This window comes from Mastomys coucha, unplaced genomic scaffold, assembly GCF_008632895.1.
Source record: "Mastomys coucha isolate ucsf_1 unplaced genomic scaffold, UCSF_Mcou_1 pScaffold18, whole genome shotgun sequence".
In the NCBI taxonomy this organism is placed as follows: domain Eukaryota; kingdom Metazoa; phylum Chordata; class Mammalia; order Rodentia; family Muridae; genus Mastomys; species Mastomys coucha.
In genome coordinates this window covers 71,857,420-71,877,217 of record NW_022196900.1, presented here as the reverse complement: position 1 = coordinate 71,877,217, position 19,798 = coordinate 71,857,420, and the positions used below count along the sequence as shown (strand labels likewise).

The 19,798-nt window shown below is 36.4% G+C and overlaps 1 protein-coding gene across 1 annotated transcript in view; it reads right to left on the bottom strand.

The window, feature by feature from the left end:
- Positions 1-2,348: 2,348 nt before the first annotated feature.
- The window catches only part of LOC116095747 (putative selection and upkeep of intraepithelial T-cells protein 1 homolog), a 41,525-nt gene continuing 24,075 nt past the window's right edge, over positions 2,349-19,798 (bottom strand). The window contains exons 2-7 of the mRNA XM_031377010.1: positions 11,925-12,009; positions 9,208-9,282; positions 5,915-6,262; positions 5,199-5,480; positions 2,634-2,741; positions 2,349-2,488 (exon numbers count right to left, since the gene is read on the bottom strand). Of these exons, the coding sequence (XP_031232870.1) occupies positions 2,349-2,488; positions 2,634-2,741; positions 5,199-5,480; positions 5,915-6,262; positions 9,208-9,282; positions 11,925-12,009 (1,038 nt within the window). The remainder of the gene's footprint in view (positions 2,489-2,633; positions 2,742-5,198; positions 5,481-5,914; positions 6,263-9,207; positions 9,283-11,924; positions 12,010-19,798) is intronic.

Genomic DNA, 19,798 nt, shown 5'->3' with positions numbered 1-19,798 from the left:
TGACCATAGGAAAGTAATGTATGATAATTGCAAATTAATGTCAACATAATTTTAAAAGGCCTTTTGTGTCTTCATTCATAACAGAAAACAATTGTCAAAGTCTTCTCTAATTCAAGATTTCTGCACAGGGACTATTAATGTACAGATGTATTCACTTTAGTTACTTTATCTCACTTATTAAATGTTAATTAGAAAAAATTTTAAATATGGAACATTCATCTATCTCAAAGATTTCTTATTTACCATTTCAATTTCCTTCTCAAAGAGAACAAAAGAGAAGAATACATTTTAGGTATTTATGTCTATCATTAAATTGAGAAAAAATTCTGTGTAGATGTGGATAATTTTGACAAGCAGGTAACTTTTTTGGCATCAATTTAAAAAAAAATTCTATGACCTAAGATCTATCAATTATTATTTCATTTAGTCTAAAGATATGGGAAGTCCAACTTAACTCATTAGGTAGTGATCAAGTCAAACTACAAAACCTGTCTGGTGACAGACACAACATCACTTTATATCATTAAACCCATACAATCCCAGAGGGTGTAATCTAAATGTCATGATGTTTTCCAAGGGCCTATTGTTCTTGAAATTTAAACTGTTGTTATTCTCTGTTCATTAAGCTGTGATTTGGCATTTGAAAAAGGAGAAACTTATAAAAAGATATCACCTTCTTTACTTTACATACCTCTCTCTTTTTTTGTATACAAACAGAAGATGAGTAATACGGGCACAATTGAAAAAATTATTAGAAGCATGGCCACAATCCAAGGAGAGCTGAATTTGTGGGTGCAACCTAAAGAAATGAATTATTAAAACCACTGATTATTGGTTGGTTGTAGGCATAATGTTTTTGTGTACTGTGTATTATTCAAAGGCTAATTTCTGGGCTCCCAAATCTGGTTGCAATTCTGATTTCCTGTCTCATGGAAGGCTCTGCCAGAGCCTTACCAATATAATTGTGGATGTGGATGCTTGCAGCCAATCATTGGACTGAGAATGGGAACCCCAATGGAGGAGTAAGGGGAAGGACTGAAGGAGCTGAAGGGGCTAGCAACCCCCCAGGAAGAACAACAATGTCAACCAGACTCCCCAGAGCTTCCAGGGACTAAACCACCAACTAAAGAATACACATGGAGGGACCCATGTCTCCAGCTGCATATGTATCAGAGGATGGCCTTATCTGATATCAATGGGAAGGGAGGTCCTTGGTCTTGTGATCTCTTGATGTTCTCGTGTAGGGGAATGCTAGCATGGTGAAGCAGGAGTGTGTGGGTAGGTGGGGCGGGTGGAATAGGAGGTTTTCAGAGGGAAAACCGGGAAGGAGGGTACCATTTGAAATGTAAACAAATAACCAATAAAAGTTTAAAAAAGAATATCCTGACTCAATGTTATATAAACATATCTTCCCAATTATTCCCTGATTGGTCAGTAGGGCTAGCTGATCAGCCAGTGAGTGAGTAGAGGAGAGAAAATGGCTGGACTTTCTTCAGTCAGGAGGGTGGGGAGGGGGGAAGGAGAGAGAAGTGAGGATTCTCTATGGGAGAGAGTCCAGGAGATACCATAAGAAAATATTTGGAGTCCAGAGGGCTAGATTAGTACTATAATGAAAGTATCACTGGGATTTTGGCTGAGAAGTATCCAGATTAGCTGAGAGTATTAGAATAATACTGGTATATTGTTAGACCCTTAAAGCTTGTTAAGTAAATATAATATTACAGTCTCAATTGTTTGGGAGCTTGTTGCATTAAAAGAGAAACTGTAATCATCTTATAAAATTCACCAACAGTTGGTAGAAACTTTGAGTTAAGAAAAAATACAAGTTTTACATTTTGATGTTATCTTTCTGTATGTATTTCAAACAGTGCCAAGGTCAAGAAGTAAAAGATCAGAGAACTTTTGGTTACAGAAATGAAAAATACAGCTAACTTTAAGATGCAGATGGCCTTATGTTGAGGACAAACAGATTTAGAAAAGACAAATCAGGTTTGTTTTTCTCTCACCCATTCATCAGTGGGTTAATTAGCAGAATATAATGTTAGTTCATTATTAAAATTAACACACTGTTAAAACCTAAACAGCTTTATTCTTGTGTTTTAAGTTTTCTTGTTATCCTCCATGTCTACTTCCTCTCAATATAGCACTGGAGAAGGAGTGGCATTTTTCCAGCTAGGAAAATAAACCATCTATAGTACAACTGGTATACCTCTCCCAATAGGTTCAGTTTTCCTGGTGTTGCACTGAAGGAACAATTTGCAGCCATTTCTGCAATGCAGTTTATGACTTTACTTTCCACCCTCAATGAGCTCATTGGAGTCAAGAAAGAAAGATGTACAGAAAGGATATTAAGGGCTAAATAACTGTCTGATTTTTTCTGTATCTATTAGTACAGGGTAGGGAAGTTTCATCTGTACTAATGCAAAGGAATCACAGGCTTTTACAAAGAGAACTCTCAGCAGTTCCAGCAGCAAGAGATACTTATAGACTAAGACATGGATAAAGATATGTATATGTCTAATGTATGGTCCATATGTTTATAATATCCTTCCAGATAAGCTTCTGAACTGTCATGCAGCGTTAGCTACCTTTCCTTTCTTTCTTTGCTTCTCCCATCCTGAGAACCTACTTACCTTCCAGGATTTGTAGTTTAATACTGGGCATTATGATGAAGAGTGCCATCATAGTCATAGTTACACCCACAATCATCTTCCAAATAAAATTCCAAGAAAGCATTTCATCTGAAATAGAAAGCCACAAAATTTTCTATCTAGAATATGCAGTATTTAGATTATGGATGACAGATGCATGCCTCTCTAATACGATCTCTTCAAAATGGTAAGTTTAGGCTAGTTTGGAGAGACATATATAAACTATGTGAAAAGTAGCAGAGGTGTGAATTAATATGAGGTCAGTGAAAAAATGGAGGACACTCTCTATTTCTTTACATCATATCTCATAAACTCCCTGACTGAGAGAGAAGAGGTAAAGACAAACTGTCCTTTTCCCTCCTCGAGATTCAGACAACGCAGATCTTCAGTTCCGTCTAAATTCCCAGGACACATAAAATGCCAATGTTCACACTGAATGATGGTAAAACTAAGGGCCTAAAGAGTAGAAACAATAAAAAGTCAGATATGCTGGTTTGTTTTTGTGTCAACTTTAAACAAACTGCACTGATCTGGGAAAAAAGAATATTAGCTGAGGAATCGTCTCCTTCAGATTAGACTATGGATGTATCTGTTAGACATTTTTTTTGATTAATGATTAATGTAGGAGAGAGGAAATGATGATTGGGGGACAACTTCTCCGACTGGTAAGAAATGACAAGTCTGATCAGCTGGTCCCGGTTCCATGAGAAAACAAACTGGTAAAAACCATTGAGAACAACCTAGTAATTAGCTTTCCTTGATGGTTCTTTCCTCTAATTCTACTTCAGTTCTTGCCCCAAGTTCCCCTAATGATGGAGTGTGACCTGGAATTGTAAGCCAATTCAATCTTTTCATCCCAATTTGCTTTTGGTCATGGTGTTTATCTCAGTATGGAAAGTAAATCAGAGGATCAGGAAGACTTATATTTGACAAGGTAGATTTAAGCCAAATTTAGGAGTGTCTATCTCTATTAAAATATATAACATTATATTATATATGGATAAAGGGAGCAGGTAGTTCATCAAGAAAATGTAATTATTACATTTGTATGTACATCACGTATTGTTGTACTAAATTTCTTTTTAAAATTGGTATTATCCAGCCAGGCAGTGGTGGCACATGCCTTTAATCCCAGCACTTGGGAGGCAGAGGCAGGCGGATTTCTGAGTTCGAGGCCAGCCTGGTCTACAGAGTGAGTTCCAAGACAGTCAGAGTTATACAGAAAAACCCTATCTCGAAAAAAAAATTCATAATTTTATAATCACATGCTATATATTCCCCTTCCCTTCCTTTTCCTTTCCTCATTCTCCTCTTCTACTTGTATTCATGTGTGCGTGTGCTTGTATTTGTATGTATCCATGGCAGCAAACATGTGATATTCATCTTTCTAAATTTGCCTTATTTCACCATTAAGTGTACCTATCTCTGGAATCAGGATTTGCTGTTGGTTGTATATGCTAGATATATTACAATTTCTGATCGCAAATTATACTACATAATCTAAGTAACAAAAATAACATTGTTTCATTTTTAGTAATGGCTAAATAATGTTCCATTATGTAAGTAAATTACTTTTTAAATATCCATTAATCAGTTGATAGAAATCTAGGTTATTTCTGACTATTCCTAGCTATTGTGAAATAAAATCAGCAAGAAAATATGTAAGCAAGTATCTCTATAGTATATATACATACATATATATACATATATACATATATATACATATATATACACATGTATACATATATATACATATATATATATATATATATATATATATATATATATATATATATATATATATATATACTCAAAAGTGAATAATATGGTACATCTAGGTACACTGGTTTCTGAAGTGACTTTACCAGTTTGCATTTTTACTAACAATAATTAATCATCCCACTTTCTCCACAGCCATGCTAGCATTTGTCATATTTTTCTTTTCCTTTTTCTTTTTCTTATTCTTTTTCTTTTTCTTTTTTTTTTTTCGAGAAAGGGTTTCTCTGTATAGCCTTGGCTGTCCTGGAACTCACTCTGTAGACCAGGCTGGTCTTGAACTCAGAAATCTGCCTGCCTCTGCTCCCAAGTGCTGGGACTAAAGGCGTGTGCCACCAGGCCTGGCTGTCGTATTTTTCTTTAGTCATTCTGACTGGTGTGAGATCTCAAAGGTGTTTTAATCTATGTTTACTCAATGGCAAAGATGTTCAACATTTTCTTATGTGTTTCTCAGCCATCTGTATTTTTTTACAATAATATGGATAAAACATTCTTAAAAATGAGTATGAATTTAGCTAAAGATCAAAAAACATCAAGCAATACTTTAGGACAAAACAAAACAGGATTTTGTACACTAAAACTTCCAATATTAGTAAAATGATGAAAGAAATGAATCTAGCAAAGGCAATCAAGTGGACAACAGATGAGATGATAAGTAAAATGAAGGGAAAATAATGGCCTAAACATAAGTGAAGAAATCATGTAAGTTTCATTTCAGCTCTAAGTTATATAAAATGATTCTTATTTCTAGAATGAATAAATGAATTATACCTGGTAGAACAATGCTTGTGCTTTCCTTTTGGCCTGTTAGAGGGTTCCAAAGGTAACAAGTGACATTCCTGAAGGAGTTGTCTCTAAGGAGAAGGGTTATCTTCACATTGAACAGTTTGTCTCTGTCCTGTGAATGGGATTTTGATGCAGCTGGAATGATCTCTCCTCTGCTGTCTCTCCATTGCAAGTGAGGCCGTGGGAACCAACCTCTTGAATGACAGTCCACTATCACACCTTTAGTAGTAGGAGGATGAACAACAATTTGAACCTGGGAGGTCCCAGCTGGTTGTAAACAAAGAGAAACCAGTAATGTCCAGTAAATGGAAAGAGAAAAATAACATAAAACGAAAACCACTCCTCCTCCATGCTAACCCCAGAGTTTGTAGATATAAAGATGCTCAAAACTCTATGGGGCTCCAAATGACACAATAAATGAAGAGAGAAAGCATTAGGTTGGAAGATGGCGAGACAAAAATTCAATTAGCAATTTGTTCTAAATAATTCTGGTGAGGAGAACTTCTTTATCTCATTTAGTTTTCTTTCAGTAAGCTACTTTCTCTTTATTAATCTAAACTGCTGAGTTAAGTCTTTAGACTACAAAAATCAATAAAACCATATAAGATTCAATTCCTTGTAGAATTTGTGAATAGAATTTTTTCTTATATGTAAATCAATGGATGTATTTAGAAATTACTCTCAGAGGAATCTATGGTTACCTGTAACCTTGAATTCTGTGATGTGGTCTTCATAGAACTTGCCATTTTTGAAGATGCAGTGATATTGCCCATCATCATCAGGATTGACATTAAAGATCCTGAGGGTCACTTTCCCTTCTCCAATGGCATCTTTCAAGAGTTCTGTTCTCTCCACATATTTGGGGGTAATTTCTCCAAAGATGTCTTTGCCATCCTTATATAGGTAAATAGGCTGTGTATAATGGGACCTGAACCAGCGAATCTCCATGTGCTCGGCATTTTGTGGTGGAGACAACTGACAGCTGAGCTCAAGTACTGTACCAACTGGAGCCGAGATTGGTTCCTCTAATCCAGTCACTGTGAATCCCTCTGGGAAGAGAAATAAGAACCAAAACATGAGAGCTTTAATCAGGGAAGTCCTCTAAGTTGCTCCTTCCCCCAAACACACAAATACACTTTTTATTGAGTTTAATTTTACAAATTACTTTAATGGTGGCACATCAAAGTGTTCCCAAAAAATCTGAATAATTTCCATTACTGCTAAATGACTTGTTAAGATAATTTCTATCAGCTTAGTATTTGATACTTCTTTCATTTTATTTCATTATTTCTCTGAGTGATTCTAAGATTTGTTTTTATCCTTTAAGTAAAATGAGAATTTGTGTATGATTTTATGCTTAAGCTCTAAAGATTTTCATTAAACATTCTTAACTTTTTAATTTTTATCCATTTCATATTTAAATTTGTCCTTAAGACCTTCTATTGAGCCAGGTGTGATGGTGCACATTATTAATCCCAGCCCTTGGGGAGGCAGTGGCCAGTAGATATCTGCAAGTTTGAGGCCAACCTGCTCTACAAAGTGAGTTCTAGGACAACAAGGAATGTAACACAGGAAAAACTTGTTTAAAAACACCTACAACTGAAGGAGCAGACGGGGATTTCAACCTCATAGGAAGGACAACAATATTAATTAGCCAGACCCCACAGAGCTCCCAGAGACTAAACCACCAATCACAAAGTATACATGTGTGGGTCCATGGATACCACTACATATGTAACGGAGAACTGCCTTATTTGGCATCAATGGGAGGGAAGGCACTTGGTCCTGTTGAGGCTTGTTACCCCAGTGTAGGAGGGTGCTAGAGGGATGAGGTAGGAATGGGTGGGTGAGTGGATGGGCATACCCTCTTAGAGACAAATGCAAAGGAGATGATATGGGAGATTCCTGGAGGGGAGAATGGGAAGAGGGATAACATTTGAAATAAAATGATTAATAAATTTTTTAAAAATCCACAAGAGTTTTTAATATCTCTACAAGATCTTAAAATTCATTGTATATTTTTGGTGAGTGTTCTTACAGTCTCAAATGAGTCCATTAGAAAAGGTCTCAATGAGACCACTTAGAAACAAAATTTGCCTTCTGACAGGATGACCCTTAGAGTCTTTGGAGAAATGATGATTACATCTTGTTTAAGCTTTTGCATATATAAACTCATAGTAGTTGTAACTATATGTACAACATCTGCACACATTTAAGCTAACACAAATCCTAGGAAAAAAGGAGGAGAGGCTCATAAAGTTCTACCCCTCACTGAGAGACTGTTGACATCTAATGGCCAATGTGGAGAGAGAGTAAATTTTCTTCATGGTTGCAGCCTTTCAATGAATATCAATACTCTAATGGTTGTCCCCACAACTATGTCCATGCAGGCACACTGTGTAGGCTCTGTGTTTACAAAGCAAGAGAGCACATGAGGATGGGGAGAAAAAGAAAAAGTAGTGGGAAGTACAGGGATAAACTTGGAATGTCAGAAATTGGGTGTGTATTTGAACAAAGCATATTATATCCATCCATAGAATTATAAAACAAAACATTATGATGAAAAATATTCTGCATGGGTTCATCTTAAAATAAAAAAGTGCACAATCATTGTTATTATTTTGCAGTGTGATCAAGAGAACCCTTTCAGAGAAAACACAGCATATAGACATAAGAGATGTAAATCAAGATGCTGAGATGCTTCATCATGCAAAGGAACTGGCTGCCATCCCTGAGGAACTGAGCTCAGTCTCTGTTACTCACCTTGTAGAAGGAAAGAATGGAGTAGTGCAACTCATTTTCTGACATCCACTTTCTATATGTTTATCAATAAGTAAAAATGCAGTAAAAGATAAACAAAGAATAAATTGCCAAATTGGATGTTATAAATTAAATCAAGTAACTGAATATTAAAATTATTCAGAAAATAAAAATTAGAGCTTAATCATTAATCTACTAAATAAAAATACAGTAAAATTCAGTATGATTCATATTTAATTAATTACAATGCTTTTGTTATCAGAAGGAAAAGATAAGTTCTAGACAGAAAAATAGTTACAAAAGGCATACAACAACAAAGGGCTTGCATCTAAAACTGAGAAAGAAGTCTTAATTTTCAACAAAAAGCACATCTAATTAAATAGTAAAATTGCTGAGCAGACTTTGCTGTAAAAGGCATATAGATATTTTGCAATATATGTCATTAGGGAATTAAAAAGAAATTACCATAAACATATTATTAGAGTAGCTGGAATACAACATGCTGACTACACCAAATTTTGGTTAGGACACATAATTTTAGGAATCTTATTTGTTGCTGATGTTCCCATCCACATTGAAATATAACCAAATACTTTGGAAGAGACCTTTCCTTTCCTTTCCTTTCCTTTCTTTTCCTTTCCTTTCTTTTCCTTTCCTTTCTTTTCCTTTCCTTTCCTTTCCTTTCCTTTCCTTTCCTTTCCTTTCCTTTCCTTTCCTTTCCTTTTCTTTCCTCTCCTCTCCTCTCCTCTCCTCTCCTCTCCTCTCCTCTCCTCTCCTTTCATTTCTTTTCCTTAACCAAATTAATAGGATCACCATAGTATTGAGCCTTCATTTGCCTAGACACTACACAAAGGATGTGAAAATGAGATCTTTGCAAAAGCATGCATCAAAATGTTTACATCATCACTACTTACACTTGTTCAAGGTTCGATGCAACCTAATATTTTTCAGCAGGTGACTGAATAAACCAAATATGGTGCATTTATACAATGGAATATTGTTTATATGTTCTAAGAGTACATTCACATAAACAATTGTTGGCAGGGCTATTAAGGAGAGGGAGAAAAAGAGGGGTAGGTAGAAAATATGGCATTTCAAAAGTGATCAAATTCTTCTGTATGATGTCAGAAGGATCCAGATAAGTATAATGAATTTAAGGGTTTCAGGGTCTGAGTACTGGAATAAGGTAAACCACCAGGTGGTTAGTGGCACATAACAATCTACTGTTTGCAACCTACTGTTTGAGTAATCATTTCAGGGTTATAAAGCAGGAAGCCACAAAGAGGAAGACTTTGCCAGGCACATAGGGCTACCAGGCAGAACCAGATTATGAACAAAGAACTCGCAATATTGGCAGCACTCATATATCTAAGTGAAACCACTCTGTAGAAAACTAGGGAGTTCCAGGGCCTAGAGTTACAAAGAGCATCAGTAACTCAATTTAAAAATCAGTGTAGGTTAGTTTCATTTTTGTAGTTTTTATTGATATATATCCATTGTATTCAGGTAATAGTATCGTGGAGAAATTATCAAACAACTGTATAATGTACTTTCACAAAGTCCACTTCCACAATAAGCCACTAATACTTTTCTCTCTCTTCTCTTCCTGTTCTTGTCTTCATTCACCTAGTTTGACTGCTATTTCCATGTCACATATACAAACATGCCTTTATATAGATCTCTAAAATATAGGAGTCACAATTAAAGAAAACATGTAGTATTTGTCTTTCTTTGTCTGAACTAGTTTTCTTAATGTATTAGTCTCCATTAATGTATTGAATCCATTTTCCTTCAAATGATACTTTGAAGGAAATATTCAACTATATGGTTGAATATTATTTTCTTCATGTATTTCCATATTGATGAACAAAAATATTAACTCCATAGCTACTGTGGATAGTGATGCAATAAACCTTCATGTAAATACCAACAATGAGATAGCTGGATTGTATGGTTATTGAAATTTAGATCTTTAGTGATGCTACATATTAATATTAGTGATGGCTAATCTAATTTAGATTGTGACCATTAGTGAATAACATACTATTTTTCAGCACTCATACCAGCACTCATTTGTTTTCTTAATGATTGTCATTCTAACCATGACAGAGGAAATTCTAAAGTAAATAAAATTTGCTTTTCTCTGATAATCAGGTTAAACTTTTTGTATGTTTAGTAGTAATTTGTACTTCATCTTTAAGAACTCTCCATTTCATTAGATAGTTTATTAATTTGGTTGTTATATTTCTTGGTATTTAGTTCTGTATTCTTTACATATTCTATACACTAGTTCTCTGTCAGATGGAGAATTAGCAAAGATGTTTATTTTATACTGTATGCCATTCATTCAATTTCTTCCCTGTACAGAGAGAACTGAAATTCTTGCAATCACATCAATCCTGGGCATTGCTTCCTGAGTGTTTGGATTTCTTTTTTCTTTTCTTTTTTTTCTTTTTTCAGTTAGGTATTTTCTTTATTTACATGTCATGCAATATCTCCTTTCGCAGTTTCCCCTCTGGAAAAATAAAATAAAATAACCCAAAACAAAAAAACCCTGTTCCCTCCCTCCTCCCCCTGCTCACCAACTCACCCTCTCCCACTTCCTGGTCCTAGCATTCCCATACACTGGGGCATAGAACCTTCACAGGGCCAAGGGTTTCTCTTTGATGACCAACCAGGCCATCTTCTGCTATACATATGCTGTTGAAGCCACGAGTCCCACCATGTGTATTCTTTGGTTGGTGGTTCAGTTCCTGGGAGCTCTGAAGGTACTAGTTAGTTCATATTATTGTTTATCCCAAGGCAATGCAAACCCATCAGCTCCTTGGGTTCTTTCTTTAGCTCCTTCATTGGGGACCCTGTGCTCAGTCCAATGGATGGCTGTGAGCCTCTACTTCTGTATTAGTCAGGTACTGTCAGAGCCTCTCGAGAGAAACCTATATTAGCCTCCTTTCAGCCAGCTTGTGCTGGCATCCACAATAGTGTCTGGATTTGATGACTTAATGTGGGAAGGTGGAGCAGTCTCTCGATTGTCCTTCCTTCAGTCTCTGCTCCATAGTTTGTCTCTGCAACTCCTTCCTTGGGTACTTTGTTCCCCCTTTTAAGAAGGAAGGAAGTATCCACATTTTGGTCTTCCTTCTTCTTGAGTTTCTTGTGGTTCGTGGATTGTAATTTGTATATTCCGAACTTCTGGGCTAATATCCACGTATCAGAAAGTGCATAGCATGTATGTTCTTTTGTGATTGGGTTAACTTACTCAGGATGATATTCTCTAGATCCATTCATTTCCTTAAGAATTTCATAAATTCATTGTTTTTAATAGCTGAGTTATATTTTATTGTGTAAATGTACCACATTTTCTGTATCCATTCCTCTGTTGAGGGACATCTGGGTTGTTTCCAGTTTCTCTATCCAGAAAGACTTACCTATGTTTATATCTCAAAATGTTTTACATATTTTCCTTCTGCTTCAGTTTCTGGTATTAAATTAAAGCCTTTCCTATATTTGGAACTTGATTTATTTAATAGAAGAAATGAATTATAATTTTAATATTCTATACATAGATATTGGTTTCCTCAGTACCATTTATTGAATATTCCACCTAAAAAGTCACATGACTTTAATTGGTAAGGGCTTCTCTCTATATTTTATCCCATTGACCTATATGTTAGATTTTGCATGATATCCACAATGAGGAATCAAAGAGGAGTGAGTATTTGTACTCAGCTTACATTTTCCTTTTCACACAGTTTAAGATCTCATTCTATGGAATTGTGCCTCACATGGTAGATGGCCTTTCCACCTACTGTATATAATCTCCTATGGGTATGCCTAGAGACTTCTCACAAGTAAATCTAGATTTCATCAAATTGGCAACAGCACTTATAACAATTTCTTTTTTAGCGAATTTGATATTGATAAGGCTTATGAGAGGGAGAGGAAGATTTATACCTGCCCTCAGTGTTAATGTATGAAGAAGGCACATGGCAACAATATTGAGTGTATAAACAAGTAGTCTTGCAGCATCCATCACAACCTACAATAAGAAAGCAAATTCATAATCAGTGAAAACATGAGTAAGAAGTTGCTGAAACCAGACAATTTACATTTGTCTAAAGCAACTGCCTTCTGATTACAGTTATCATCATCTTTTAATTTCAGGAGTACAACAAATGCATTTTAGAAGAAGCATTTACATTTTTGTTATTTAACATTCTGAAATTTTATTAGTAAATTTGACTTTTATGTTAAATATAATGAGTATATCTTTTGAGAAATTTATTTACTTTACAGGATTTTCTTCTCCAAGACTTGATTCAATATTATTTTTTGTTTTTGCAAACTACATCAAGCTACTGTCTACTTGAAAGTTGGCAGAAAGAGGGAACAATTCCAATTTTCAAAGCCATCACTAGAGGAATCATTTATTAATAGCAACATAGAAAAATTAAAGACAGATTTATACTCATTATATGGTAGACATTACATAACCACTTTATAAGAGGAAATAACTTCCTTCCATGACATTTAAGAATCACTCTGTATTTTCTGTTAATTGAGAATTCATAATTAGAGACATATTTGTGTCCCTCACTCTTCATTGCCATCAAGTGAAAGATGACTCTGTATTTCTTAGTTAAATATATAGAACTTTTGTAGGTTCTGTTGAAATTATATCTCTGGAATTTATAGAGAGAATATCTTGTGTATTGTATGAATGCATCACCTGTCAATTGAAAAAAAACTGTATCCTACAGGAAAGTGTGTGTGTGGGGAAGAGAAGATGTAACATCTAGGGGGCAGAGAGAATTCTGGGATAGAGCAGGAGTGGGAAATTCATCTGTGAAGATGTGAGGAGATGGACACATGGTACTAGAACACAGGTAATCAGACTTATGGCAGAATATAGATTAAAATAAATGGAATAGTTTAAGTCATGATCTAATAAGAAAAAACTTAGCTATGTGGCAAAGTTTTTGTAAATATATTATGAGTCTGGGTCTTATTTCTGGGAGAATGGTGCAAGAAGGAAGAATATGACCAGAATTCTATAGTGAACAGGTGTAGGAATTGTCTGTTTCTAGTCTAAAATAAAACAAAAATACTTACCAGGTGCTGATATTATAGAAAACCCAAAAAGTCAAATAATGAAAACAATATAAATAATACTACAATACCTTGTTTATGTGGACTAATCCTGGGCTTATCTTGATTCTTATTTTATTAAAATGCTATACCTACATTGTGAGCAATGACTTGGCATTCTTACAAATCACAAAGGCAATGTGGACATACAGCAAATGTCATAAGTAAAATTGCCATTGAGCAATGAGGAGTTGCACAAAATATAGTAAATCTGAAGAGTGAAGTAAAGGGAAATTTACAAACCATGTAATATGCCATATTAACATAAATATTACTTCAAGGCAAATAAGTAGTACTATGCATAGTGGCTAACTCAAGGTCTTGGATTAATATCAGTGAAATTCTGGTTTTATTATTTAACAAAATAGACTTAGGCAACTTATTAGAACTCTACCACTCTAGGTTTTCAACTGTAGGGGGATATTTTCTTTACCATTGCATTTATTATTAGAATTAGTGTTGTTATAATATCTAATGTGGTTGGAATAGAGATGATGAATACTCTAATGTGAGATATACAAGCTACAAAAAAAAATGCTCAAGAATTACAAAGTGCTTGTTTTCACAGCAAGGTTTTATGTTTGCTTAGTCGTTACCCTCCTGGTTTGAAGCCTGCCTCTCTTAACCACACCTTTCTGCCAACCTCCTGCTATTTGCCACGCCTCCAAACTTAAACATAATTTACTTAAACATAATTGATATATTAATTGGTTTTTGGCTATATTCTTTTTTATATATTTAATGTTCCTTTTGAAAATGACAGATTGTCAATTTTTTATTTAAAGGAGGGAAGATATACACCCCACCCTGAGAGCATCTTTGCTCTAGTTTTTCGCTTATATTAAGAGACATTTTTGCCTTTTTGATTATGTTAAATAATATTTTATTTTTCGCCTCTTCTAAGTCATGCTTTGCCTTTTGCTGATGTTTAAAGACATGTTGCCTTTCGCTGGTTTTAAAAAATCCATTATGAAATGGCGTGTCACTCCACTTTCTAACACATTGCTATTCTTATCCCCACTTTGTTCTGGGGATGGGACTCCTTTTTGTGTTGATACACAATGATGGCCTTATACTTTCATTTGCTAAGTGGATACAGACGCAGTATCCTTTTATAGACATGTTTTTGTGCCAAATCTATTGGCTGAACATTTTTTACTGGCCAACAGAGTTTGCTTGGCTGTAAGAGAATCCACCATTTTCTAAGAGTCAACATTGATTTCCCTCTATACCTAGAGGCCAAACCTTTGGCCTAAGTGTTGCTAATTGGCAACTAATGTGCCTGAGGCGTCTTCTAGTTATTGTTATTTTTAATCTTTTAAGTTCTTATATCAAGCAGACTCACTCTCGGAGTCCAAAGATAATCAAAATTTGCTCACTCCCAGAGCTCTTCTTCTCTAAGCTCAATCTTGGAGCTTCTAATATGAGAGTTACTTATTGACAACTGAACTAAAAGCATATTGAAGGCAAAGCTACTAAAAGGGATCCTAGCTTAGGAGCTACTATGGAACTCAACTGAGATGTCTATGGCCATACCACCCTGAACGCGACTGATCTCGTCTGATCTCAGAAACTAAGCAGGGTTGGGCCTGGTTAGTACTTGGATGGGACACCCAGATGAAGATGTCTATGCCCACCTGCCCATGAGCACACCAGCATTGCTTCACATGGACTTCACAGAAGATGGACTCCAGAGAGACTGTGGCAATTCGCGGACTCTGCAAGTGTTAAAGGCATATCTTGGCATTTTGTATGGATGGATGGTGCAGAGAGGCATCTGTCTCTCTGGTGGTGAAGTCAACCCAGACAGAGACACATGCTGAGTGGCAGAAGACACATTATAAGCCTGGTTTGCAGTGTCATATAGTCTGAGATGATGAAACCAGACAGGTATACAGAGCTCTCCAGCTAAAGCACTGTGATGTTTCCCATACAGAATCTGTGCTGAGTTCCATGACCTTTATCCTACTTTTTGTTTATAACTAAAAGAACTCTCTGTCTGTTTTCTAATATAAAGGGAAGAATTGTTACCCTCCTGGTTTGAAGCCTGCCTCTCTTAACCACACCTCTCTGCCAACCTCCTGCTATTTGCCACACCTCCAACCTGGTTCCAGTTACATTCGGAAGTCCTGCCTTCATACAGAGACCAGAAGAAGTCGCTGATTGGACTGGCATGCTGATGTACTTGTGGGAGGGGTTTACCTCACTTATTCTATCTGTTGGCTTGTTACAAAGCATTTATTAAAGGTTCAAGATGACTGAGTGACCACAGCTCATGTTGTCTAATTTTTATCCTCCCACGTGGGTAAGGTACAAAATGGCTAGCCTACCTCCTTCTATCTGTTTTTATCTCCTCCTATTTCTTTCTAACTCCATATTCCAGCTAACCCTATTCCTTAATGTTGCTGCTGGACAGCAACACTTAGTACTAGAAGAAATGGTATGTATGGAGATGTCATTGTGAACAGATTTGCATTGCATCTCTACTGTATACTACTGTGTCAATTCTGCTTATTTATATAAATTTTGTGCCACCATTTGCTTCATAGATATTTTGCGGGATTACTTTAACTGAACATAAGTGTTTTATAGTATGAATAACTAGTATCTAAGAACTACTATCTGTAGATACTCATGAAAGCTGTCTGTTATGCTACTGCATATCTACAGCTATATATTTGAAGTGGAAATATGCATCTAAAAGAAATGGAAACCAAAGGCAGGAATGGAGTATGGCAAGCTAAAATAAATCTCTCATTGCAAGTCAATGGTTTTGTAGAGGGAATGAAAGAACATAGCATAAAGGTAGTTCACTGGCACAACTCCTAGAATGTAAAAGTCAAGGCAAAGGGATAATTATAATGATGCATTTCACAGATGAGTTTATAGGATAACTAATTAGTGAATCAATTGTGCCATTAGCCATTACAAGAAATTGTTAAGACTTCTAGGTAAGATATTTCTTGTCTGTGCTTTATGTTTCTTCACCTAAATCTTTCCATTGCAATATTGACATTACCTACCAACACACATATATCTAGTTTCATTTATTTTACTCGTTGTGGATGATCCTGGTGCTATTTGTATTTTGATGTTAATTCTGCTCTCCTGGGAGGGGATGCAGACAAGGAGTGAGTCATGTACCCTAGTGACTTCTTGTGAACCAATCCCCTAATGAATAAAGGAGCCAATCACTGGGTGAGTAGGCTGGACTTCCATGTTGGACAGAGGAAGAGAAGGAGGAGGAGAGAGTGAGAGGCTTTTGGAATTGGGATAGTGGAAGGGCAAGATGTAGCTGCTAGAGTTCCTGGTATCATGGTGAATTGGTCAGGATTTGCTACCAGAAGAATCAGATGTAATAAGGCTTACAAGACTGGGTTTTAGTTGTTGCATCCAGTGATTGAATTACCATTGTTTCTGAGCTAAGTTTTTGTGGTGTTTTTCCTTTCATGATGATTCAACTGAGTTCCAGAGAGAAAGGTACAGTGCCAAAGCATGTCTTTGGCTGATGTGCACCACAAAGGCTGTGAGGGCTTTGAAGCATGAGGCTGGTATGGTAGTGACCCACTAAAGAGAACCTAGCAAGCTGGGTGGAGAGATTGTGGAGTTCTGAGTCAGAGTCTCCACGAGATTAAAAACAGGTTGGCCATTGCCCATCAGTGCAAGGCTGGCCAGGCCACTAGAGGCACAAGCATGGGAACATGCCAGTTCTTTTTAAATGTTTCCTGCAATAACTTCTGCTTTTCTTTTTCTCACATTCTTTCTTTTTTTCACTGTTTAAAAGATAGCTTCAGTTTTAAGATAAATCTAGAATATACAATTTTCTCAAACTTCACTGCCTCTGAAACTTTGTCAGGTCCATTAGTAAAGGGCACAAGTGTCTCTTAAAGAAAGTAAATACCAAGATAGTTGGTAAATTAGATGGTGAGATCTTATGTACCTATTTCCTACATAGTATTATGAAACAAAATTCATTGTCATGACCTGTGGTGGTTTGAATAAAAATAGCCTCCATAGGCTTATAGAAGTGGTATTATTAGAAGGTGTGGCCTTATTGGAGTAGGTATGGCTTTGTTGGAGGAGGTGTTTCAGTAGGATGTGGGCTTTGAGGTCGCAGAAACTCAAGTCATTCTAGTATGTCACAGTTGCTTCTAATGGCTGTAGATCAAGATGTAGAACTCTCCGCCCCTTCTCCATGTTTGCAAGCATGTCACCATGCTTCCCACCATGATGATAATGGATTAAGTATATGAAGTATAAGCCAGACCCCATTAAATGCTTTCCTTTATAAGAGTTTCTGTGGTTATGGTGTTTCTTCACCAGAACAGAAATTCTAAATAAGACAGAAGCTGGTGCCAGGGACTGAGGTATTACTGTAATAGGTCTGACCATGCTTTTGTTTGTAGGAATGTGGAATTTTAGATTTTGGATTAGAAAAGCAGTTACACCCTTTAAGTAGGGTTTAATATGGCTTACTTGTAGGAGCATGGAAAATAGTGGTTCTTAGGATGATTTCAACTGCAAAGGCCCAGTTTAAGAGGTTTCAGAGGAGAATTTTAGTATTTAGCATAAAAAAATGGATTTGATATTTTGACCAAGAATGTGGCTGACTTTTGTCTTTTTCTGAAAAGTCTACCTGAGGCTAAATTGAAGAGTTTTGCATTAGTTGTATTAGTAAAGGAAATTTCGAATCAGCCTACTATTGACTGGGTATTGTAGTTGTAATGAAGATCTATAATGAAAAGGAGTAAGCTGAGCAATGAAAAATAAAAGAAAAGTGAACTCAGCCAGCAGAGTGGCTTGCTTTCCTTCCGGTCTCTTTGGGCTAGTGTCCTGAGCAGACCTTGGGTGCAAGATCTGCAACCAGTCCCACAACACACAGAGAAGCTTCCCTCCCAGGCGCTCTGATACTCTCAGGATCAGAGGTGAGGAGGACCCAACATCTGTCCCAACACCAAGATTAACTGGGACCTGTGGGATCAGGCACACAGGAACTCTGCCAGCAGAGTGGCTCAGGTTCCCTCTGGTCTCTCTGGATTGGTATCCAGAGCAGACCTTGGGTTCAAGCTCCGCAGCCTGTTCCACAACACCCAGAGGAAGCTGCTATAGTTCCAGGTGCTCTAACAAGCTCAGAGTCACAGGATCCCAGAATCACAGGGTCACAGAGACTGCCTGACTCTGAGGAGTTCAGATATAACCAGGATCACAGGAAAGACAGACTCCAGTCAGATTTAGCCAGGGCAGGTAGCCCTAGAGATAACTAGATGGCAGGGAGCAAGCATAAGAAAATAAATAACAGAAACCAAGGTTACTTGTCATCATCAGAATCCAATTCTCCCACCATAGCAAGTCCTGGACACACCATCACACAAGAAACACAAGGTTCAGATCTAAAATCACTTATCATGATGATGATACAGGACCTTAAGAAAGACATAAATAAATACAGAAATATTTAAAGAAATACAGAACATAGGTAAAGAGCTAGAAGCTCTTAAAGAGGAAACACAAAAATCCCTTAAAGAATGACAGGAAAACACAATCAAACAGGTGAAGGAAATGAGCAAAACTATCCAGAATCTAAAAATGGAAATAGAAACAATAAAGAAATCAGAAAGGGAGACAACCCTGGAGATACAAAATCTAGGAACGAAATCAGGAGTCATAGATGCAAGCATCACCAACAGAATGCAAGAGACAGAAGAGAGAATCTCAGGTGCAGAAGACAACTTAGAAAACATTGACACAACAGTCAAAGAAAATGCAAAAAGCAAAAAGCTCCCAACCCAAAACATCTAGGAAATCCAGGACTCAATGAGAAGACCAAACCTAAGGGTAATAGGTATAGAAGATAGTGAAGACTCCCAAAGTAATGGGCCTGTAAATATCTTCAACAAAATTATGGAAGAAAACTTCCCTAACCTAAAGGAGGAATTACCCATGAACATACAAGAAGCCTATAGAACTCTAAATAGACTACACCAGAAAAGAAATTCCTCCCAACACATAATAATCAAAACACCAAATGCACTAAACAAAGAAAGAATTTTAAAAGCAGTAAGGGAAAAAGGCAAGTAACATATAAAGGCAGGCCTGTCAGAATTACAGCAGACTTCTCACCAGAGACTATGAAAGCTAGAAGATCCTGGGCAGATGTCATTCAGACCCTAAGAGGACACAAATGCCAGCCCAGACTACTATACCCAGCAAAACTCTCAATTACCATAGATGAAAAAAAGAAGATATTTAATGACAAAACAAAATTTACACAATATCTTTCTACAAATCCAGCCCCACAAAGGATAATAGATGGAAAACATCAACATAAGGAGCAAAACTACACCTTAGAAGAAGCAAAAAAGTAATCTTTCAACAAATCCACACAAATCTATTTCCACATCTTATAACAAAAACAACAGGAAGTGACAATTACCTTTTCTTAATATCTTAATATGAAAATTAATATTACCAACATTTCCTAAGCAATTGAAATACAAAACTATGAGGAATTAGAAATTTGTTGATTGCCATCCAATGGTCTCTCTAATTTGGTAACTGGTGAAATAGGTCCAATATTGTACAATCTATATGTACTTTCATCTTGTTTGTGAGAGTGTCTTGCTGTGTACAATATAAGGGTCTTGAAATCTTGCTTCTCCTATCTCAGCCTCTCTATTAGT